The 17,661-nt window shown below is 47.7% G+C and overlaps 5 protein-coding genes across 5 annotated transcripts; 4 read left to right on the top strand and 1 right to left on the bottom strand.

Moving 5' to 3' along the window:
• Positions 1-1,706: 1,706 nt before the first annotated feature.
• LY89DRAFT_552514 (uncharacterized protein) lies at positions 1,707-3,460 on the bottom strand (the record flags this gene model as incomplete). The annotated part of the gene is made up of 5 exons (XM_018208317.1): positions 1,707-2,762; positions 2,812-2,910; positions 2,966-3,083; positions 3,131-3,225; positions 3,281-3,460. Coding segments are annotated over 5 exons (1,548 nt in total), but the record flags the coding sequence as incomplete, so codon positions are not given.
• Positions 3,461-4,484: 1,024 nt separating this feature from the next.
• On the top strand, positions 4,485-11,232 carry LY89DRAFT_579312 (BcCCH1, calcium channel protein; the record flags this gene model as incomplete). Its single annotated transcript, XM_018208997.1, has 5 exons — positions 4,485-6,254; positions 6,305-8,707; positions 8,756-10,521; positions 10,569-10,658; positions 10,710-11,232. 5 exons carry the CDS (start codon positions 4,485-4,487, stop codon positions 11,230-11,232), a joined length of 6,552 nt encoding a protein of 2,183 aa, XP_018074739.1.
• A 526-nt stretch (positions 11,233-11,758) lies between these two features.
• On the top strand, positions 11,759-12,173 carry LY89DRAFT_442097 (uncharacterized protein). Its single transcript, XM_018207545.1, has one exon. It carries the CDS (start codon positions 11,795-11,797, stop codon positions 12,026-12,028), a length of 234 nt encoding a protein of 77 aa, XP_018074738.1. The 5' UTR covers positions 11,759-11,794; the 3' UTR covers positions 12,029-12,173.
• A 1,648-nt stretch (positions 12,174-13,821) lies between these two features.
• Positions 13,822-14,019, top strand: LY89DRAFT_578919 (uncharacterized protein; the record flags this gene model as incomplete). The annotated part of the gene is made up of 1 exon (XM_018208973.1): positions 13,822-14,019. The coding sequence occupies one exon, from the start codon at positions 13,822-13,824 to the stop codon at positions 14,017-14,019; it is 198 nt and encodes a 65-aa protein (XP_018074737.1).
• Positions 14,020-14,786: 767 nt separating this feature from the next.
• LY89DRAFT_579459 (uncharacterized protein) lies at positions 14,787-16,665 on the top strand (the record flags this gene model as incomplete). Its single annotated transcript, XM_018209003.1, has 4 exons — positions 14,787-14,903; positions 14,955-15,007; positions 15,089-16,127; positions 16,177-16,665. The coding sequence occupies 4 exons, from the start codon at positions 14,787-14,789 to the stop codon at positions 16,663-16,665; spliced, it is 1,698 nt and encodes a 565-aa protein (XP_018074736.1).
• Between the last annotated feature and the right edge of the window lie 996 nt (positions 16,666-17,661).

The following is a 17,661-nucleotide window of genomic DNA, read 5'->3' as shown; positions in this document are numbered from 1 at the left end:
GATAACACAGAAGTTCTTGGAGGAAATACATTCTTTGTCGCATGCGGCTTGGAACTAGAAAACATGTCAAGAAGGCTGGGATTGGAATGTGGTGGCATCAACACCACGATATTAATGAAAAAAACTACCACTAAATAAGTGACTTCACACATTGAGAGATAGAGCTTGTAGAATGTTCGCTTCAAGGTTGCATGCTAGTTGAAGATATAGATTACTGAAAATTTAGGGTAAGCTGGGCGTATCAATTTCACTTCACATGGCAGGAACACGAGGCTACTGAAATTTCATGCATTATGGTAGTACATTCCTCATCTGTATCGCAAGTGCTAGTCTATCCCACATTGCCCTCTATTGACGCTGCATGCATTCGTAAAGAGCTCTATTGGAGTCCTTTGCTCTCCCCAAACTCCAAATACCCCGGTCCGCTGTCATACATTCACATTATATTGAAAAAGAAAGACATTTTGTAGGTAAACCCATCTATAGACGTTCGGGTTTCAAGAAACATTCTGTTCTCACCCTAAACACGTGTGCTGCTCTGGTCTCAGCCAAGGTAGGTAGTTGTCTCTCACAACCTTTCCATATCAGATCGATTCTCTGAGACTTGGTATTGATTGTGGTAATCGCTGACTGAGACGATTGTTGTACAGTAGAACATATTAGGTATTGATGCTATGTCCATTTGATTTGTTACGATCCGAATCCGAGAGCTTGATCGGAGGGGTGGGGTCTTGCACTCGGGGACTTGGAGACAAAGAGGCAACAGGTGGTAATATCGACGGGGTCGCTGAACCGAAACTTCCATTAGAAGTGGTCGGTCTAGGAGGCGAATGTTTCGTAGGTGAAATGCCTGTCATACTAAGTGGCAAAGTGGACTTTTGATAGTCGCCATTTTGTTGAAAGTTTGCAGATTGGGCTGGTGTGGCTACACTCTGCGGCGGAGAAGTCTTCAGCGGAACTGTTCCCGAGAGAGAGTTTATGCCACTGCCAGGACTAGAGGATGTTGGTGCTGCATGTGTGTACTTCAGAGGAGCTAGGACAGGAGTAGCCGACAGGGGCGAAGGCACGTTTCTCTGTTGTCCGTCATGGGCAGGTATCGAGCCAGGAGCATGTGCCATATGCGTCTGCGAGGGGGGCCAGCGGTGAGAGGCGGTTGATGGAGTTGAATTTTGAATGCTTGAAGGTTGCTGAGCAACAGGAGTTGATGCAACCTGTTGATATGGGGTCCCGTGAGCGTTTCCATTGACAAAAGTGTACTGCTGAGGCTGTCCAGGGGGAGGAAGGCTGATGGAACTGTGGGGAGGTGGAGATGAGAATGCATGAGAGCTTGAAGGTCGTGGAGGACCATAAGGTGAGACAGTGGATGGAGGTCCATTGCTCTGATATGATACGTATGGACCCTGATACCCGGAACTTGGTGGACGCATTGGTGAAGAGGCGACCGACATTTGTGTATTAGGATATGGTTGATTGGATCCATTGCTATGAGGATACTTGGCGGCGGCTGGATGACCTTGAGAGTGAGGTGCTATCCTTTGAGGTGAAGTAGCATGTTGCCATGAAGAATTTGGAAGAGCCTTCGGAGTTGGAAATGAATGAAGAGGTGGCAGATTGCCTCCTTGAATGAGCTTTCCAGCTTGTGGGGGAGATTGGGACGTGCCGTTGACTTTGCTCATGATCGCTGGCGAGCTCTGTTTTCCTGCTGCTGACGAAGAAGATCCAGGTCTGTTGATCTTGATCTTGATTGGCGGGTGTGTCTTTGCTCGTTCAGCATCTTCCGCACGACGCTTGCAGGTCTGGCAAATGAAGTGGAAGTCTTCATTATCAGCCTCACTTTCACTGACACCGACACATTTGCTGTGCTGCCATACATTGCACTTGTCACAAGCAATGCTGTGAGTTCCATCATCGATCTGGCCGTAGGCTCCGCATATGCAGTCGAAAACCCAATCCTCCTCCTCGGTCAGCTCCTTCAAGGCTTGCTTCTTTCTTTCAATTTCTGCTTTCAGATGTCTTTCGGAGAGTCGTCCTTCGCCTGTCTCAATCTTCTTGCTGTCTTCGGAGAGATTGGCCAGTTCTTCCTCGTGAAGGATACGGCGTGCCTCACGTTCCTTCAGGCGCTGTTCTCGGGTCATCATCCTGGACTCCCTCTCCTTCTCCAGCTTCTGCCATTTCTCTTGTTCTTTCTTTGCCATAGCAAGCTCAGCCTCTTTCTTACGTTCGGCCTCCTTGATCTCCTGTTCATGTTTTTGTTGCTCTAGCTTCCCTGCTATTCTGCTGGAACGCTTCGCCGTCGCGAGCTTTTCAAGATTGAGAAGCTCGCGTTCCTTCTGTGCCTGTTTACGCTTACGCTCGTCCTCTTGCTTCTCCAAAATCGGAACAACATCTTCAACAATACGGTTTCGTAGGGTCTTCTCGTTTGGATCCTTACTCTTCTGGATAGAGTCAACGAATGTAGTGAGCTCATCAACTGTGACTGCCACGCATTCCCAAGTCATGCCACCGAAGCCGTCGTCTTCCTTCTCGGCATCGGCTTGTGCTTCGTTGTGTTCATCCTCTGCTGGCTCAACTTCGCTCTCAGCAGGTTCGGAGACCTTTCTACGTTTGCTGGCACGGGAGGCAGCTTTGGCTTTCTTGGAATTCTTCTTAGGTTTGGGTGCCGGGGGTGGAGGTGGAGGAGGGTCGGTTCGACGATACAGGCGGTTGTCATCAAGGATAAAGTAAGTTCGATCATCGGAATCCCATCCAAGAGGCTCGATTCGCTACATACATGTCAGCACAGAGCTTTGGATCATTTCCATGCCAACTTACCCAATTGGTTTGGTCAGTGTCCTTTTGCTCTGTCATCTTCTCCCGGATCTTGTCTGGGTTGACAAATGCCCACTGGGTGAGTTGTTGTAGGACTCGAATCTAAATAGAGTGATATGAGCGGCATCCAACATATGTACTCATGGCACTAACGCACCTTTGTGAAGATATCGAAGTCGTTGAATTTATTAGGTTCCTCTTCATCACCGAAGGGATTTCGTGTTGGAGCTTTGGCCATATACTGTCTTCGGGTGTACTCGTTGAATAACTCAGGTCTATTCCATGGTTAGAGAGATGATATTGGATGGAGCACACCACCTACGTGAGACCCCTGTGTGATGAGACATATTTTAGGATCGCCAAACCAATCTCTGGCAGCAGAGTAGAATTGTGCTTCAAACATTCCATCTCGAAATCCTATGACTATGTATGAGTATGCGAAGCTATGATGGTTGGTGACTAGGGATTGTACCTCAATATCGAACTTCTCATCTAGCTTTACAGCTCCACCAAATGTGTATATCCATTGATACAGGTTGCTGAATTCCCACAAATTGCGAATCTTTTCCAGCAAGGTTTTTTCCTTTGGCGGTTCTGGAGCTTCTACCTCGGACTCCTGTCGTCCCTGGAACTTTCGTTTTCGGGAGGACATCTTGATGGTTGCCTTTACGATAGCAGTAATGTGACAGTTGCAATTTTCGCGGGTAGATAATGCAGTGTTCTGTCGTACGCGGGTGAAAGAGCGAGTTCGTAATTGTAGTCGAGTGCGTTGCGAAGTTGTAGGAGTGGATGTCTGGAGGGAAATTTGTCGCGTTCCGCCTTCGAAGTTCGCGAGCGTGAATCTGTAAATCGGCTCAAATCTAGCTATGACTAATTTGTACTAGCTCGGATCTTCAATACACGTGACTGATAGCAAAGCCCCAAAAGTATCATGTTCAGATGCTGCGATCATAACACGATCTTCTACGATATATCATTTGGTCATGAATTGTAGGACAGTGAACTACTTGTCACTAATGTGCCCGATTGCTCAGTTGTCTTGTAAAGGACATAGAGTACTGTACAAGTGAAATGTATTCAAATGTCTGGGACTTTGCATCTTGCAGGGGAATTTGTCGCTAGTTACGGGGTCGGGTTGAAGGAAGTAGTCCACAGCGCTTGGTGTTTCAATAGATGTTGTAAAGCATTATCGAGAGGGAGATTGGATAACCCGAATGCTCCGCGGTGCTTAAGAAGATTTATCTCCTTATTCTTTCTTTCTGCTTCAATTCCAGAACCGCAGCACTCTAAAGGACCCCACACCATCTAAATTTGGCGCAACTCACATGCAACTTCCAACGTTCCCCTGCTTAGCCCCATTTTCACAGGAACAGCCTGCTCGTGTTGGGATGCAACAACAAAGTGTTACAGGTTGACTTCCAAACGACGACTCCTAGAACCACGAGAAAGAATTGTTGAATTACCAAGTCTGAAAAGCGCAACGACATCGATTCTGCTTGACCGAAGTCTGCGAATCCTTATTCAAACAACGATGAATACGTCTTAACGATACCCACGATTTCTGTTGCGACCGGCTCATTGCGACGTCTGACAGCTGCAGTTTTGATTCCAGGTTTGGCCACAGTCGACAAAATTACGACAAGACCAAGACCTTCGGGTCATTGGCATAGGTCACAATGCCTCATACAGACTCGCAGAACTCCACACATCCTTCGACCCCTCCAGAGACACGTATTGAGCTGCGGGACTTGGGGGCACGCCCACCAGATTCTGCAGATATAGCGGATTGGGAGCAGCAACACAGCAGAGGAAGGAGTCTGCTTGGAGGAGGTTCTCGACCTACTAGTGGTGGTAATGCTGGTCCGAGATACGAAAGACTGGGAGACGCATCTCCTAGTCCGACAGAGAGACAGAGAAATCGTGGACCGCCGTTAACAGTACCTAGTCGGCAGCTACGGTCTGTGGGTGATGAGCATGGGACGCCAGTATCACCAGTTGGGAATCCCGCGGATTTCCAAGCTGCGATGGGTTTTGCGGGGCTCTTAGTTCCAGACATCAGTGTATCGCATGCACCACTCACCCATACATCTTCATATGGCTCTGGAGACTTTGACGATGGACGTTCATCATTTGGCGAGCAGATAAGATCACCATATGGCGATTCAGCAGGCGACGACCCTTCATACTTTCCCTCAGAGTCCGATACGGTACCACTGACTGACCCGACTTCATTACAACTTCCAAGTGGCGTCCGACCAACTACTCCCGATGGCCAGCGGCATGATAGATCAAGGTCAAGTTTTCAGAGTATTAACTTTGATACTCCAGATACGGCTTATAGAGGCTCACGGCTAGGTGATGACCTTATGGATGTAGAAGCTGGTGTGTCTCCACATGGAGGTCGGTCGAGATCGCACAGTTATGGCAACGCTCTCACCCCTGATGGGAGGACTAGATCACGGTCACCTTCCAATGTCGGAGCTTTATCAAGAGCTGGCTCGATAATGAGAGCTATGTCGACCCGTGTTGTTAATCCCGAAATTGCTGAGATTACCGCTCGAATTGAAGCTTCACGGGATGAAAGCATACCCAGTACCCTTGGCAGTCTGAGTGACGAATCTGAGACGAGATATCAGCCAAAACGCAAGGAGAATCCGCTGGCGGCCGGTCCCAATTATCGACAAAACTTACCCACAGCGCCAGTAGAGAAGGCCATGCGTTTCTTCGGTGGCGCCCAACCTGAGCCCGAAGATGATGAGGAACCAGACCAGCCTCCAAACCCTTTGAGAGGCAAAACGCTCAACTTTTTTTCTCCAGAGAGTAAACTCCGAAGGAAACTATGCGATATTCTAGTTTATCCCTTGACCGAACCTGCCATCTTGATTCTTATTGTTGTACAGACAGTCCTACTAGCTGTGGACGCTTCTCAAAACGTATACGAGCATCCGCGACCGACACACTTTGGCCAATCTCCAATAGACCTAGCTCTACTCGGTCTCTTCGTCATCTTCACTATAGAGATGATAGCCCGTATCATCGTTTCTGGTTTGATTTACAATGCAGCAGAATACAGTTCAAGGCCTGGTAAGAAAGGCTTCAAATCGGCAATAATGGACAAATACGAAACTGTATTCAAGCCTCAAAGGCAGCGTTCTTTGAAAATTCCACGAAATGGTTCTGTCAACGCTCCTACGGTCGTGCGCTCCTTCACTGCCATACAAAGTGACAGCATCAGGACTGTAGAGCAAGCTCAGCGATTACAACTAGCCAGGCGCGCATTCTTGAGGCATTCATTCAACAGACTTGATTTTTTAGCCGTCATTGCATTCTGGACTGCATTTATCTTAGGTCTTACTGGAATTGAGGATAGCTTCCATCTCTACATTTTCCGCATGCTAAGCTGTCTACGCATCGTTCGATTGCTGGCTCTTACGAATGGTACAGCAGTAAGTCGACCCTTCCTCTTACTAAGTACTTAAATAACACATATGTTTAGATTATCCTACGGAGCTTGAAGAAAGCTGCACCGCTGCTAGTCAATGTGTCATTCCTTATCGGATTCTTCTGGCTTCTCTTTGCGATTATCGGAGTTCAAAGCTTCAAATCAAGTTTTGATCGTCAGTGCGTCTGGATCGATCCCAGTGATCCCTTCAACAATAGTGGCTTAGCTTATACCCAAGTCTATCAATTTTGCGGAGGCCAATTCAACAATGAGACTGGAGCGCCTGAGCCATATGTGACTGGCACTTTCGGCAATGCTATAAACCAAGTCGATTCGGTCATACTACAAAATGGCCCAACCTCGCACAAGGGATACTTGTGTCCTCGGGGTTCTTACTGCCTTCAGCTCTTACCAGACCAGCTCCCATACAATGGTACCGTCAGCTTCGATAATATCTTTCAGTCGCTGGAACTTGTCTTCGTTATCATGACCGCAAACACGTTCACGGATCTCATGTACTACACTATGAACTCCGACTACTTAGCTGCTGCGCTATTTTTTGCCGGCGGCATCATGATCATGATGTTGTGGCTTCTCAATTTGCTCATTGCAGTCATCACTTCTTCTTTTCAGGTAATTCGAGAAGAGGGAAGAGCCAGTGCATTCGCAGCCCATGTGAAAGGCATGCTGCAGACAAAGGAGTCAGACACACCAAGACGGAAAAGCAAAATGAAGGCTCTCTATGACAAGACATACTGGCTTTGGATTATCGTCATTGCTTATGGCTTGCTCTGTGAAGGATTTCGGAGCTCCATAATGTCCGTCGAGCGTGGAAAGTTCATCAATGAATCGGAGGTGGTTGTTACATTCATCCTGCTGGTCGAGATCCTGATTCGTTTCTCTGTGGACTGGAGAGGGTTCTTTCAAGACAACAAGAACTGGGTCGATCTTGCCCTCGCGGTCATCACAACAGTCATTCTCATACCGCCCATTATGAGCTCTGGGCAACCATATGCGTGGTTGTCAGTATTCCAAATCCTGCGAATTTACCGTCTGATTATTGCGGTACCGATCACTAGAGCATTGATCATGCTCGTGCTCGGAAACTCGAGTGGTATTGCGAACTTGATGCTCTTCGTGTTTTTGACCACTTTCTTGATGTCAATCTTCGCGGTACAGCTCTTTCGGGGCGAATTAACTCAGACAGATCCTTACGGAAATGTTATTCATATCACCTTCTTCACGATATACAATGCTTTCCTAGGCATGTATCAGATACTTTCTAGCGAAAACTGGACCATCAATCTCTACAACATTACCGCCTTCGACACTGCACGCAACACTGCCTGGATCGGGGCAGTTTTTTTCATTGGATGGTTCATTCTGGGAAATTTTATCTTGGTGAATATGTTCATAGCTGTCATCCAGGAAAATTTCGACGTGTCAGAGGACGAGAAGCGCATGCATCAAGTCAAATCGTTCCTCAACAGAAAGGAATTAGGCAACTCTTCCAGTAACCTCTCGCTTTCGGCGATTTTCCGCTTTGGTCGGAACAAGTCTACCAAGGACCCTCTGGATTACGGCCCCGCGACCATGGAAATGCTCTTGAAAGATGCAGTAGTAAAAGACTTCCTCGACGACGAAGCGGACAATGCAGACCAGCCAACAACTCCGCCTAGCAATACTCCCCCGGTAGAGACTGCTTCTGTAAAACCAGGGTTCATATCTTCTTTATGGGGCCGATTTATGACTCGAATTTGGAATCGAGAGCCCAATCCATTCTATTCCAATATCCAATTTTCTCTCGGTCCCGACGAGCAAACTGATGCCAGGACCATGGCCAAGGAGGCTGTTAACGCCACATCCCAACGGAAGAAAGCACAACGAGAATTCTTGGCTCGACATCCCAATTACAATACTGCTCTCTTCATTTTCAAGCCACAAAATCCCATTCGTCGCCTATGCCAGAAGATCGTTGGTCCTGGCAGAGGTAGTGAACGATTCGACGGCGTGGAACCAAACACAATCGTCTGGTACACGTTCTCTGCATTCATCTATGCCGCTATCGTCGCCATGGTTCTTCTTGCATGCATTACCACTCCGCTCTATCAAAAGGAGTATTTCAACACACACACATTCAACGTCAGGAACTGGTTCGTATGGGCTGACATGTCCTTTGCCGCGCTTTTTACCATCGAAGCACTTATCAAAATCATCGCTGATGGGTTCTTCTGGACTCCAAATGCTTATTTCAGGAGCACATGGGGCTTCATTGATGGTATCGTACTGATCACATTCTGGATCAACGTTATTACCTCCCTCTCGAACGATGGTGCCGTGTCGAGGGCCGTTGGCGCCTTTAAAGCCCTAAGAGCTTTGAGATTACTGAATGTCAGCGATAGCGCCAGAGATACGTTTCACTCTTTAATCACAGTGGGAATCTGGAAAATCGTTTCAGTAAGTGTTGGTATATTTGATTAACTTCAAGAATGCTAATCGTGCCAGGCTGCTTTTGTTTCCCTGTCTCTGTTGATTCCATTCGCTATTTACGGAGTCAATCTCTTCAATGGACAGATGCTGGCGTGCAATGACTTGACAGGAACTGTTTCCAACAACCTTTCTGACTGCTTTGGAGAATACACGAACACGCCGTACAGTAACAATTGGCCTGTTCTCTCGCCCCGGGTGGTTTCAAATCCGTACTACAGTTTCGACAATTTTGGAAGTGCTTTGTTCATTCTCTTCCAGATTGTCTCCCAAGAAGGATGGGTAGACGTAATGTGGAGTGCAGAGTCAATCACAGGCAGAGGACTTCAACCCGCTTCCTACGCCGCCCAAGGCAATGCGATGTTCTTCGTCATTTTCAACCTCCTTGCCACGGTCTTTGTGCTCACTTTGTTCATTTCCGTGTTCATGCGGAATTACACTGAGCAAACAGGTGTAGCATTTCTGACTGCAGATCAACGGTCTTGGCTTGAGCTCAGGAAATTGCTCAGACAAGTCTCGCCATCGAAGCGACCTTTGAGTACCGAGGGAAACAAATTCAAAGACTGGTGCTATAAGAGAGCTGTTAGAAAACACGGCAGATGGCACCAAGCAATGACGATTGTGCTTGTGTTACATTTGCTGCTCTTGTTGGTTGAATATTATCCAGAACCTGCATGGTGGGATTCAGCCAGGACTTACATCTTCCTCGGATTCACTGTCTTTTACACAGCCAATGTCATAGTACGCATCGTTGGGCTGAGTTGGTCACGTTATCGAAGGAGCTCGTGGGATCTATATGCACTTCTTGCTGTTGCTGGCACTCTCGCTTCGACGGTCCTCCTCCTTACACAAATCGGCAAACAAAGCTACATCCAATTGCACAAGTTGTTCTTGGTAGCAATAGTTCTCTTACTCATTCCACGCAATGACGCATTGGACCAGCTATTCAAGACAGCTGCAGCTAGTCTGACAAACATCGGTAATCTCTTGGCGACTTGGTTCGTCCTGTTCCTGGTCTTTGCCATTGCATTAACACAAACCTTTGGCCTTACTCGGTTCGGAAGCAATGAGACGGACAATCTCAATTTCAGGACTGTGCCAAAAGCATTGATTCTACTGTTCCGCATATCCTGCGGAGAAGGTTGGAATCAGATCATGGAGGACTATGCCACGATATTGCCACCACTATGTGTTGACGATCCCAGCTTCTTCAACAGCGATTGCGGCAGCACTCAATGGGCTAGGGCACTCTTCATATCTTGGAACATACTGAGCATGTACATTTTCACCAGTTTGTTCGTCTCGCTCATCTACGAAAGTTTCAGTTATGTCTACCAGCATTCCAGCGGACTAGGCAAAGTGAGCCGAGAAGAAATTCGACGGTTCAAGCAGGCGTGGGCAACACTTGATCCTGAGGGAACGGGATTCATTTCCAAAGAGCAGTTCCCACGCCTTCTTGGAGAACTATCGGGAGTCTTTGAGATGCGCATATACCCACATGAACATTCAGTGCGAAGGATATTGGAAGATATTCAATCAGAACCGACAAGCGGTAGAATAGTGTCTATGGCATCCACCAGCGCGGCTCCTACTGTCAATCTGAAATCCCTTAACAAGCGGCTTGCCGAGATCGATCCGGTCGCTATCCGACTTGCAAGGGCACGATATAACCTATTCTTCGAAGAAGTCATGGTCTCTGCTGATGTTGACCGTGGCATTTCTTTCACGACTGTTCTAATGATTCTAGCCCATTATAACGTCATCAGCGACAACAAATCTCTGAAGTGAGTTCGCTCTACCTAATGGTTTTGCTGGTTGCTAACAGGTTTAGACTTGAAGAATTTTTGCGTCGCCGTGCCCGCCTCCAAAGAGTCGAGGAGGAAGTCCGAAGACGCATTGTCCTCGGTTTCTTCGACACCATGTCAGTACTATGACAGACCTATCTGTGTCCTTCTTGCTAACGTGACTGCAGGTACTGGTCTAGAAGATTTAGAAAACATCTCGAAAGCAAGAGGTCTGGTCGCATGACGGACATCCCACAACTTGGTCCCGAGGTTTTCGTCGACGACGATGATATCGCCAAGCAGGCTAGAACGAAGGTCTCACCTCTTCTATCACCACCGTCGCCAATGGATAAGAGCGACACTCGATCATCATTTATTGCTCACGGCTTAGATGGAGCCGCAAGACACCGAAGGGGATCTTCTCTCGGCGGCCAGTTGCCCCCCGGACCGTTGTCACCGGGCAGTCCTGGCATATCTCCAGGCGTGTCTCCCCGAGGGTCTCCTCAACTTTCACCACACCGACCGACCAACTCGGCATACAGCTTCGAAGGAGGAGAGCTCACTGAAGGAGCCGGGTCGGCGCACAGCAGTCGACGTGGCAGTGCCGTCACGGCAGAAAATGTGCTGGAAGTGCTCGACAATTCAGCTTGGGGTGAGAGTATCCGACGCAGTTTCACGATGAGACGACCCAATCGGGGAGGAACTGCGTGAAGTGACGGATTATAAGCGAAGCTTCATTGGGGTTTGATAGTTGATTGTGATGAAGCACAGGCATGATCTGTGCGTATATTTTTAGGGGTTTGTAAACCTAGATCTTGGGTTCTGCGCGCCCGTGCGGCGAATGTGTCGCATGATGGGCAGATGGTCACTGAATTTTTCTCTGGGAGGTTTCAAGCGAGGCGTTTTAAGAGCAACAGCATTTCACGGACGTCAATCATGAGTTTTCTTTTCGTTTCAACGGGCGGGGGAGAGCATAATGATGTAAATAGTGGGGGAAAAGGGAGGGAAGGAAAGGGAAAGGAAGGGATGGATGATGAACAAGACTAAAGTTCATCGAGGATTGTACGAATTGATACTCTCTGGCAGTACAGATACAGGCCTGGATTTGTTTATTAGACAGTTGGGGGGATATTCTCCGGGGTTTGGAGGAGGCTTGGTGGATGGAACTAATGTGCATAGCCATGGAGTCAAATGAATATACCAGGTAGAGCCAGATTTTGCTCTTTTGCTCGATTCGTCAGGGCTTGTGGTTTCCCTGCTTTCTTCCAAGATCATGAGTTTGTTATCGGCGATGATGATGAAAATGGTGATGATATGGTGTGTTGGATTGGGTGGCGATAGAGTAGCATTGTTTCATGCGCCGGCGCGGCACTTCTCGTGCGAAACATCTCACTCAGCACCCTCCTTCCCAGACAACTTTGCCTCTCAGTCAGCTCGAGATTCTAGAAAATGCATCATCCACCCATCGTCTGGTCTTATCATGTCATGTCTGTCAATCAAATCGTGAACACAGTTATGATTTCGCTTCTTCACACGATACAGTAAGAAGTCCACGGCATCAAATGGGGTTGTGAATAAATAGACTTGGCGGTGTCAAGCTGCTGGGGAGCTGGAGTGGGATTTCTGGGATCAGTGGCGGGTGTTTCAGGTAGGGTAGGGGCAGGAAGGAGATTCCTTCTAGAAAGAGGGGAGAATAAGCGTGAGGGAGGCGGTGCAGGGTTGCAGTGTTATTAGAGGTGTTTGATGTTCATGATGGGTGATGGTGCCTTGTTTGAGCAGTTTGAGTGGGGTGATTGATGCTGATGCTTGATGCGGGTGCGGGTGGTATGAAGATGTCTCGCAGTTTGGCAATTCGTTGGAAAGGGGGAGCTCGTTTCAATTATTGGGAGAATTATTGGAGAGGGGAGATGGTGATTCATGGCCTATTGAAGGAGGATATTCTGGGAGAGGCTGTGAGGGGATTTGCATTGATTGGAATTGAATCTATTGATATTTTGTAAAGGGTCACTCAATGGGTCGAGGTTAGTGTGGTCTCGCACTGGGTCCGAGATTTGGCGGAGGAGCGAAGTTCGTCATCGCTGATCTGGCTTCCACGACCCAACACGAGGCCCCTAAGAATGAATCCCAGCACGGCCAGTCTTGGCAGTGTCAAAATCCTCAATGTTGCTCAGTTGGGTGGAGGATGGGTGAATCATACCTCGAAATGATCATTGTTGCTGCACAGAGGATGCACAAACTACTGCATATGTCACTCTTTACGGCGTTCTCTGACAGCTGTAGGAGCACCAAGCTTACTTGCTCCGTCGCACGTGCCTTGGCCCTGCGTACGAAAGTACCGTTCTGACTGCATGTCCCTCCTTTTGCTCCTCTTCCTCCTCCTCCTCGCATCTGCAATCCACCCGCACCTGCAGTCAGTTGCCTCTCTTTTGTATCGTCGTCCGTCGCCTCCGCCTCCCCCTCCCTGTCAAACTATGCCCCCTCCTCGACACTCCCAACACCTCTGTTACAGCCTACGCTTTGAGTGAAGCCACCAAGGGACACCAAGATCATCCACGCAAGGTTCCACTTTGCATTAATATGCCCACCATTTCTCATACGTTCATCCATTATTGCATTCCCCATTCCATACTTGAGTACCAGTTCGTTCTACTGCCCTTCCCGTTAATACCTTCCCCTTAATACAATCCATTTATTCTCCCTTTCTATTTGCATCCACAACCCTCGTCCATCTCCCGTCATAGCGTGCCAGAACAAGAGCCACTTAAGTACTAGGACTTGCGTACTTCCATTTGAGTGTTCTTGATCCCTCTTCCTTCGCTCTGGCTTCTTCGACTCGCGTCCCCAGGATACCGACTCGCCATTGCATGCATTATTAAGGTCTATTCACGACTCGTCACTCGTTCTGTCTTTGAGTCTTCGCCACGCAACAACAATAATTAAACATATCTTTCTCTCGAAAAGGCTGAGCCGTCGAGCAAACATATCCACTCGCATAACTTGCACTTACGAATCACTTCTTGTTCAAGAAGTCATATCAACGTCGTCGCATCGAACCTCTTTCACGATCGACAAACAATCAAAGCGAGAAAGTTTAAGGAAACTTTGCGAACTCTCGGACTTGGGAACTCTATCTTATCTTCAGACCTACATCGTACCTCTCCCCTCATCTTATACATCGTCACTCTTCACCTCACACCAACTTCCTCATCGTTCAATATGCGCACCACACAACGCTTCCAGTCTTTCTCCTCGAGCATCCGCTCCTCTCTCCGCCGCTCATCCTCCGCTTCTCATGGCTCAATGACGTCTAGTAACAGAGACTCATATGCTTCCAACACCTCGTCACCTATCACTACCATCGATGCTATTATGCGGAGACAGCCTTCGATGCTAGATATGGAGGAAGAGAGGAAGAGCTTCGGCTCTGGATTGGAGATCTTGGAGCCGAGACCATTGGTCTACTGGGGTGGACTGGAAGAGAGAATGGGATCTTTGTAGAGTGGTCACTGTCTTTCTTGGGAAATAGAAGATAGGTGTCTTCGTTGCTGCTGATGATCTGACAAGATCTTCATCGATGCTTGGAGAGGAAGGATGTGAACAGACTTCCATGTCTGATGAGGATGATGTTGGGGACTACGCAGGCTCGATATCAATTTTCAAAGTTTCGAACGGCGTTTTTTACGATTCTCACGGCTAGGAATATACGAATCGACTCGGTGGATTTTTGGTATGGATGGGATATGGTGGGCGCAACGGAATATGCGTGTTTTCTTCTTGATGGATTCTTCTGGTTGGGATGTTGATGGGACAATGAGGGGAGCTCGGATTGGTGATATACCAGAACTTGTATTAAGTACGCATTCGACTACTAGATTTCTCGGTGTTGATACGGAAGATCTCTTACAAGGAACAATCTTTTTTTGACCTCACAATTACTTTACATCGTGTTTGAAGTGAAATTGTGGTTCAAAATAGGAGACTACGAATCAGAAGACGGCCTTGATCGTGATTGGCGAATGAAAAGTCGTCCCATTCTCACCGCCCGCCTGTTAAGACATCCCACCAAGATCTTATGATTCTCATTCACCAAAAGGACTTCTTTCTCTACAGCTAGAGTCACAAGTCTACTGATGTTAAACATGCGCCTCTGACATTCCTTTTTCAATGCCCACTCATTCAACATGTCTCTCCCCAACGAAATTGCCGACATCGGTTCACCTCCCTCACCAGAAAACGAAGAAGATGAAGACTTACAACCAGCGCAAATGGCTCCTTTGAGAACGGGTGATGAAGAGCTGTACATCACCAGGTCACAAGCTTATAATCTCTATACGTCGCATTTCCTGTCGACGTGGAATATCAGGACTTATGAGTTTGCTGCCGTGAGTATCAGATGATGAGTTTTGGAACTGTTGCTAATGGAAGGGAAATAGATCATCTTCACGCAAGCTGCATATCCGAATACTTTGAGACCAGCTGCTGTTCGGTGAGCTTGATTCCTTCTTCTTCTCTATTGGTCTTGTACCAGGAGAAATGGCCATGATCACGTGAAGCTAACTTCCAGCAGTGGCATCGTGAGAACATTGGCATCGATATGCTTGACCTCCAAAGTCGGCCGATGGGTAGATCAAACTCCCGACCGCTTGAAGACCCTCATAAACACCATCTCGGTCAACCGAATAGCAGTCATCGGTGCATCAGTGTTATGGTTCTTCATCGTAGAGCCAAGTCACGGAGGAGCTCTTCATTCTACATACGGATCCGAATACGTCGGCCTTCCATTCCCAGAGCTTCTCAAAGGAGGAATCTTCGCTCTTATCCTCATGCTCGGAATCCTCGAGATCCTATCTGGACAAGGAAACATGCTATCCATGGAACGAGACTGGGTGGTAACAGTCGCTGCACCAGCAGGCCGACCATACGATCTCACACATTTGAACGCAGTCACCAAACGCATCGATCTGATCTGTAAACTCATCGCCCCGATACTCATCTCAATCATCATCTCTTCAACTAACAACAAAGTCGGAGTCCTGGTCGTTGGCGGAATGAGTGCTTGTAGTTGGTTCCTAGAAATTTTCTGTGCGAGAATGGTCTGGAACAAGAATCCTAAACTACAAGCTCCGAAACCATCGGCTCGAAAATCTCACCTTGGTCCCGAGGAACGAAGGAACATCTTCATTAGAGCGAGAGAGGGATTTGAGCATTACACTCAAGATTTCAAAAACTACTTCTCAAGTCGTGTTTGGATCCCTTCTTTCTCCCTCGCTATGCTGTATTTTTCGGCTCTGGCGTATAGCTCGAATTTCGTTACGTTTTTGATCAATGCTGGTATTTCGCTCGAAGTTATTACTATTGCTAGAGCGTGTGGGAGTGTAGTCGAGATTAGTAGTACACTTGTGACGCCTTTCGGGGTGAGGATTTTGGGGAAAGCTGTTAATCATGGGCGGTTTAGAGGGAGAGAGAGGGGTAATTCTACGGCGGCTTTGCTTCAGCATGAGGTGGAAGCAGACGAAGAAGAGGATGGGAACGAGGAGAAGTGGAGAGCTGAAACGGGGTGTGAAAGATTGGGACTTTGGGGATTATCGTGGCAATTAGCTAATCTGGTTTGTTCTTCTACCTCTCCATTACTTGATCATGCTAACAAAGCCCAAGATCCCCGTCGTCCTAGCACTCTTCTACATGTCCTCAACCACAACCTCATCACCAGCCTTCAACCTACCCCTCCTCTCCCGCCTTCCAAACACATTGTCCGGCCTCCCCACCCCCCTCCTAACCCTAACCCTCTTCACCTTCCTCTCGCTCTCGCGCCTCGGCCTCTGGATCTACGACCTCACAACCCAACAACTAACACAAACGCTCGTCCCGCCCACCCACCGCTCGTCCTTCACCGGCGTCGAGTACTCGTTCTACAACCTCTTCGAACTGCTGCAGAACGTTGCTGCGCTGGTATTTGCTACGCCGGAACAGTTTAAGTGGCTAGCGGTGTTGAGTCTCGGGAGTGTGGTGGCGAGTTGGGGGATGTATGCGGGTTGGGTTTGGTGGGTTAGGGGGCATTTGGTGCATTGGGATAGGGTGGTTTGCGGGAAGGAGTGTGGTGGGGAGAGGAAGAGAGGTGGTGGAGGGGGTGAAAGGGAGAGGTGATGAGGGTTGGGGTAAGGGCGTTTTGATAGGTGAAGAAATGTAGAATTCTGTATTGAATCATAATGTAATAGAAAGAGTACAGGAGTATGGCTGGCTATTTAAATTCGATCCAGCTGACTCTCTCAAACAATCACTATAATCTACTCTTAAACATGCATCGGCGTAAGTCTATCTTTCTTCCTCGATTCCAAGGGTGTCCAATACGCTAAGTAGGACTTGGTAGCTTCAGATCTGCTGCCATAAAGGTGTTTATCCTAAGCGGAGTTAGGCCAATTGGGTAACTGGGACTTAACCCTGGCTTTACTTTTGTTAGTATGAGATCGTGGCAAATGAAGCGAGAGAGCGCACATATGTCTTCTATTGTCCAGAATATTACAAGTAGCAATACACGGAGCTTGTTCTACAAAATATTACTGTGCTAGATGAATTCTAATCTTAATTCCTTCATGAAAACGCTTGAGACAATAGCCACTTCGTGCAAATCATAACAGGCCATTATACAAAGATCGATGAAGAGCAAGATTGCTCTCTTTCAAGCTACTCATCTAAGTCCCATCATAGTCACACACCCCTTCCAAAATGTTTCAGCTATAGACTGTTCTTCGCTAGCAACTCCTTTTAGGTTGCGATGGCTGCTTGCGCCCACCAATTGCCATCGCTCGCTTGCCCCTTTTCAAGTTTCGGTTGATTCCTAATTCCAAGCAAGCAGTCTGATTTGCCATGTGATTCACAGGTTGTACCAAATCCCATGAGCTCTATTGTCACTAGGAACCGTAATACCAGTTGACTTCTACTGGGAGACAGTCAATTGCTATCCACTCACAACTTGTAGCTTATTCCATTTGTCCTTGTTCCTGCGTGTGACCGACAATTGCGAAGATTCAGGTCATGCCCAATCGATCCTGGATCCTAAGCAAACACCATTCCATTTCCACTGGATTCACATACCCGTGTCTTGTTTCTTCAACCTTTCTCAATGTGTCAACAACGGTCATG

The sequence above is a fragment of the Mollisia scopiformis genome (assembly GCF_001500285.1).
Source record: "Mollisia scopiformis unplaced genomic scaffold LY89scaffold_6, whole genome shotgun sequence".
In the NCBI taxonomy this organism is placed as follows: domain Eukaryota; kingdom Fungi; phylum Ascomycota; class Leotiomycetes; order Helotiales; family Mollisiaceae; genus Mollisia; species Mollisia scopiformis.
This window is presented reverse-complemented; position numbering and strand designations above follow the sequence as displayed.

Bases quoted from the DNA above. Each gene is read 5' to 3' on its own strand.
- LY89DRAFT_442097 (XM_018207545.1), top strand. From the start codon at position 11,795: ATGAGTTTGTTATCGGCGATGATGATGAAAATGGTGATGATATGGTGT.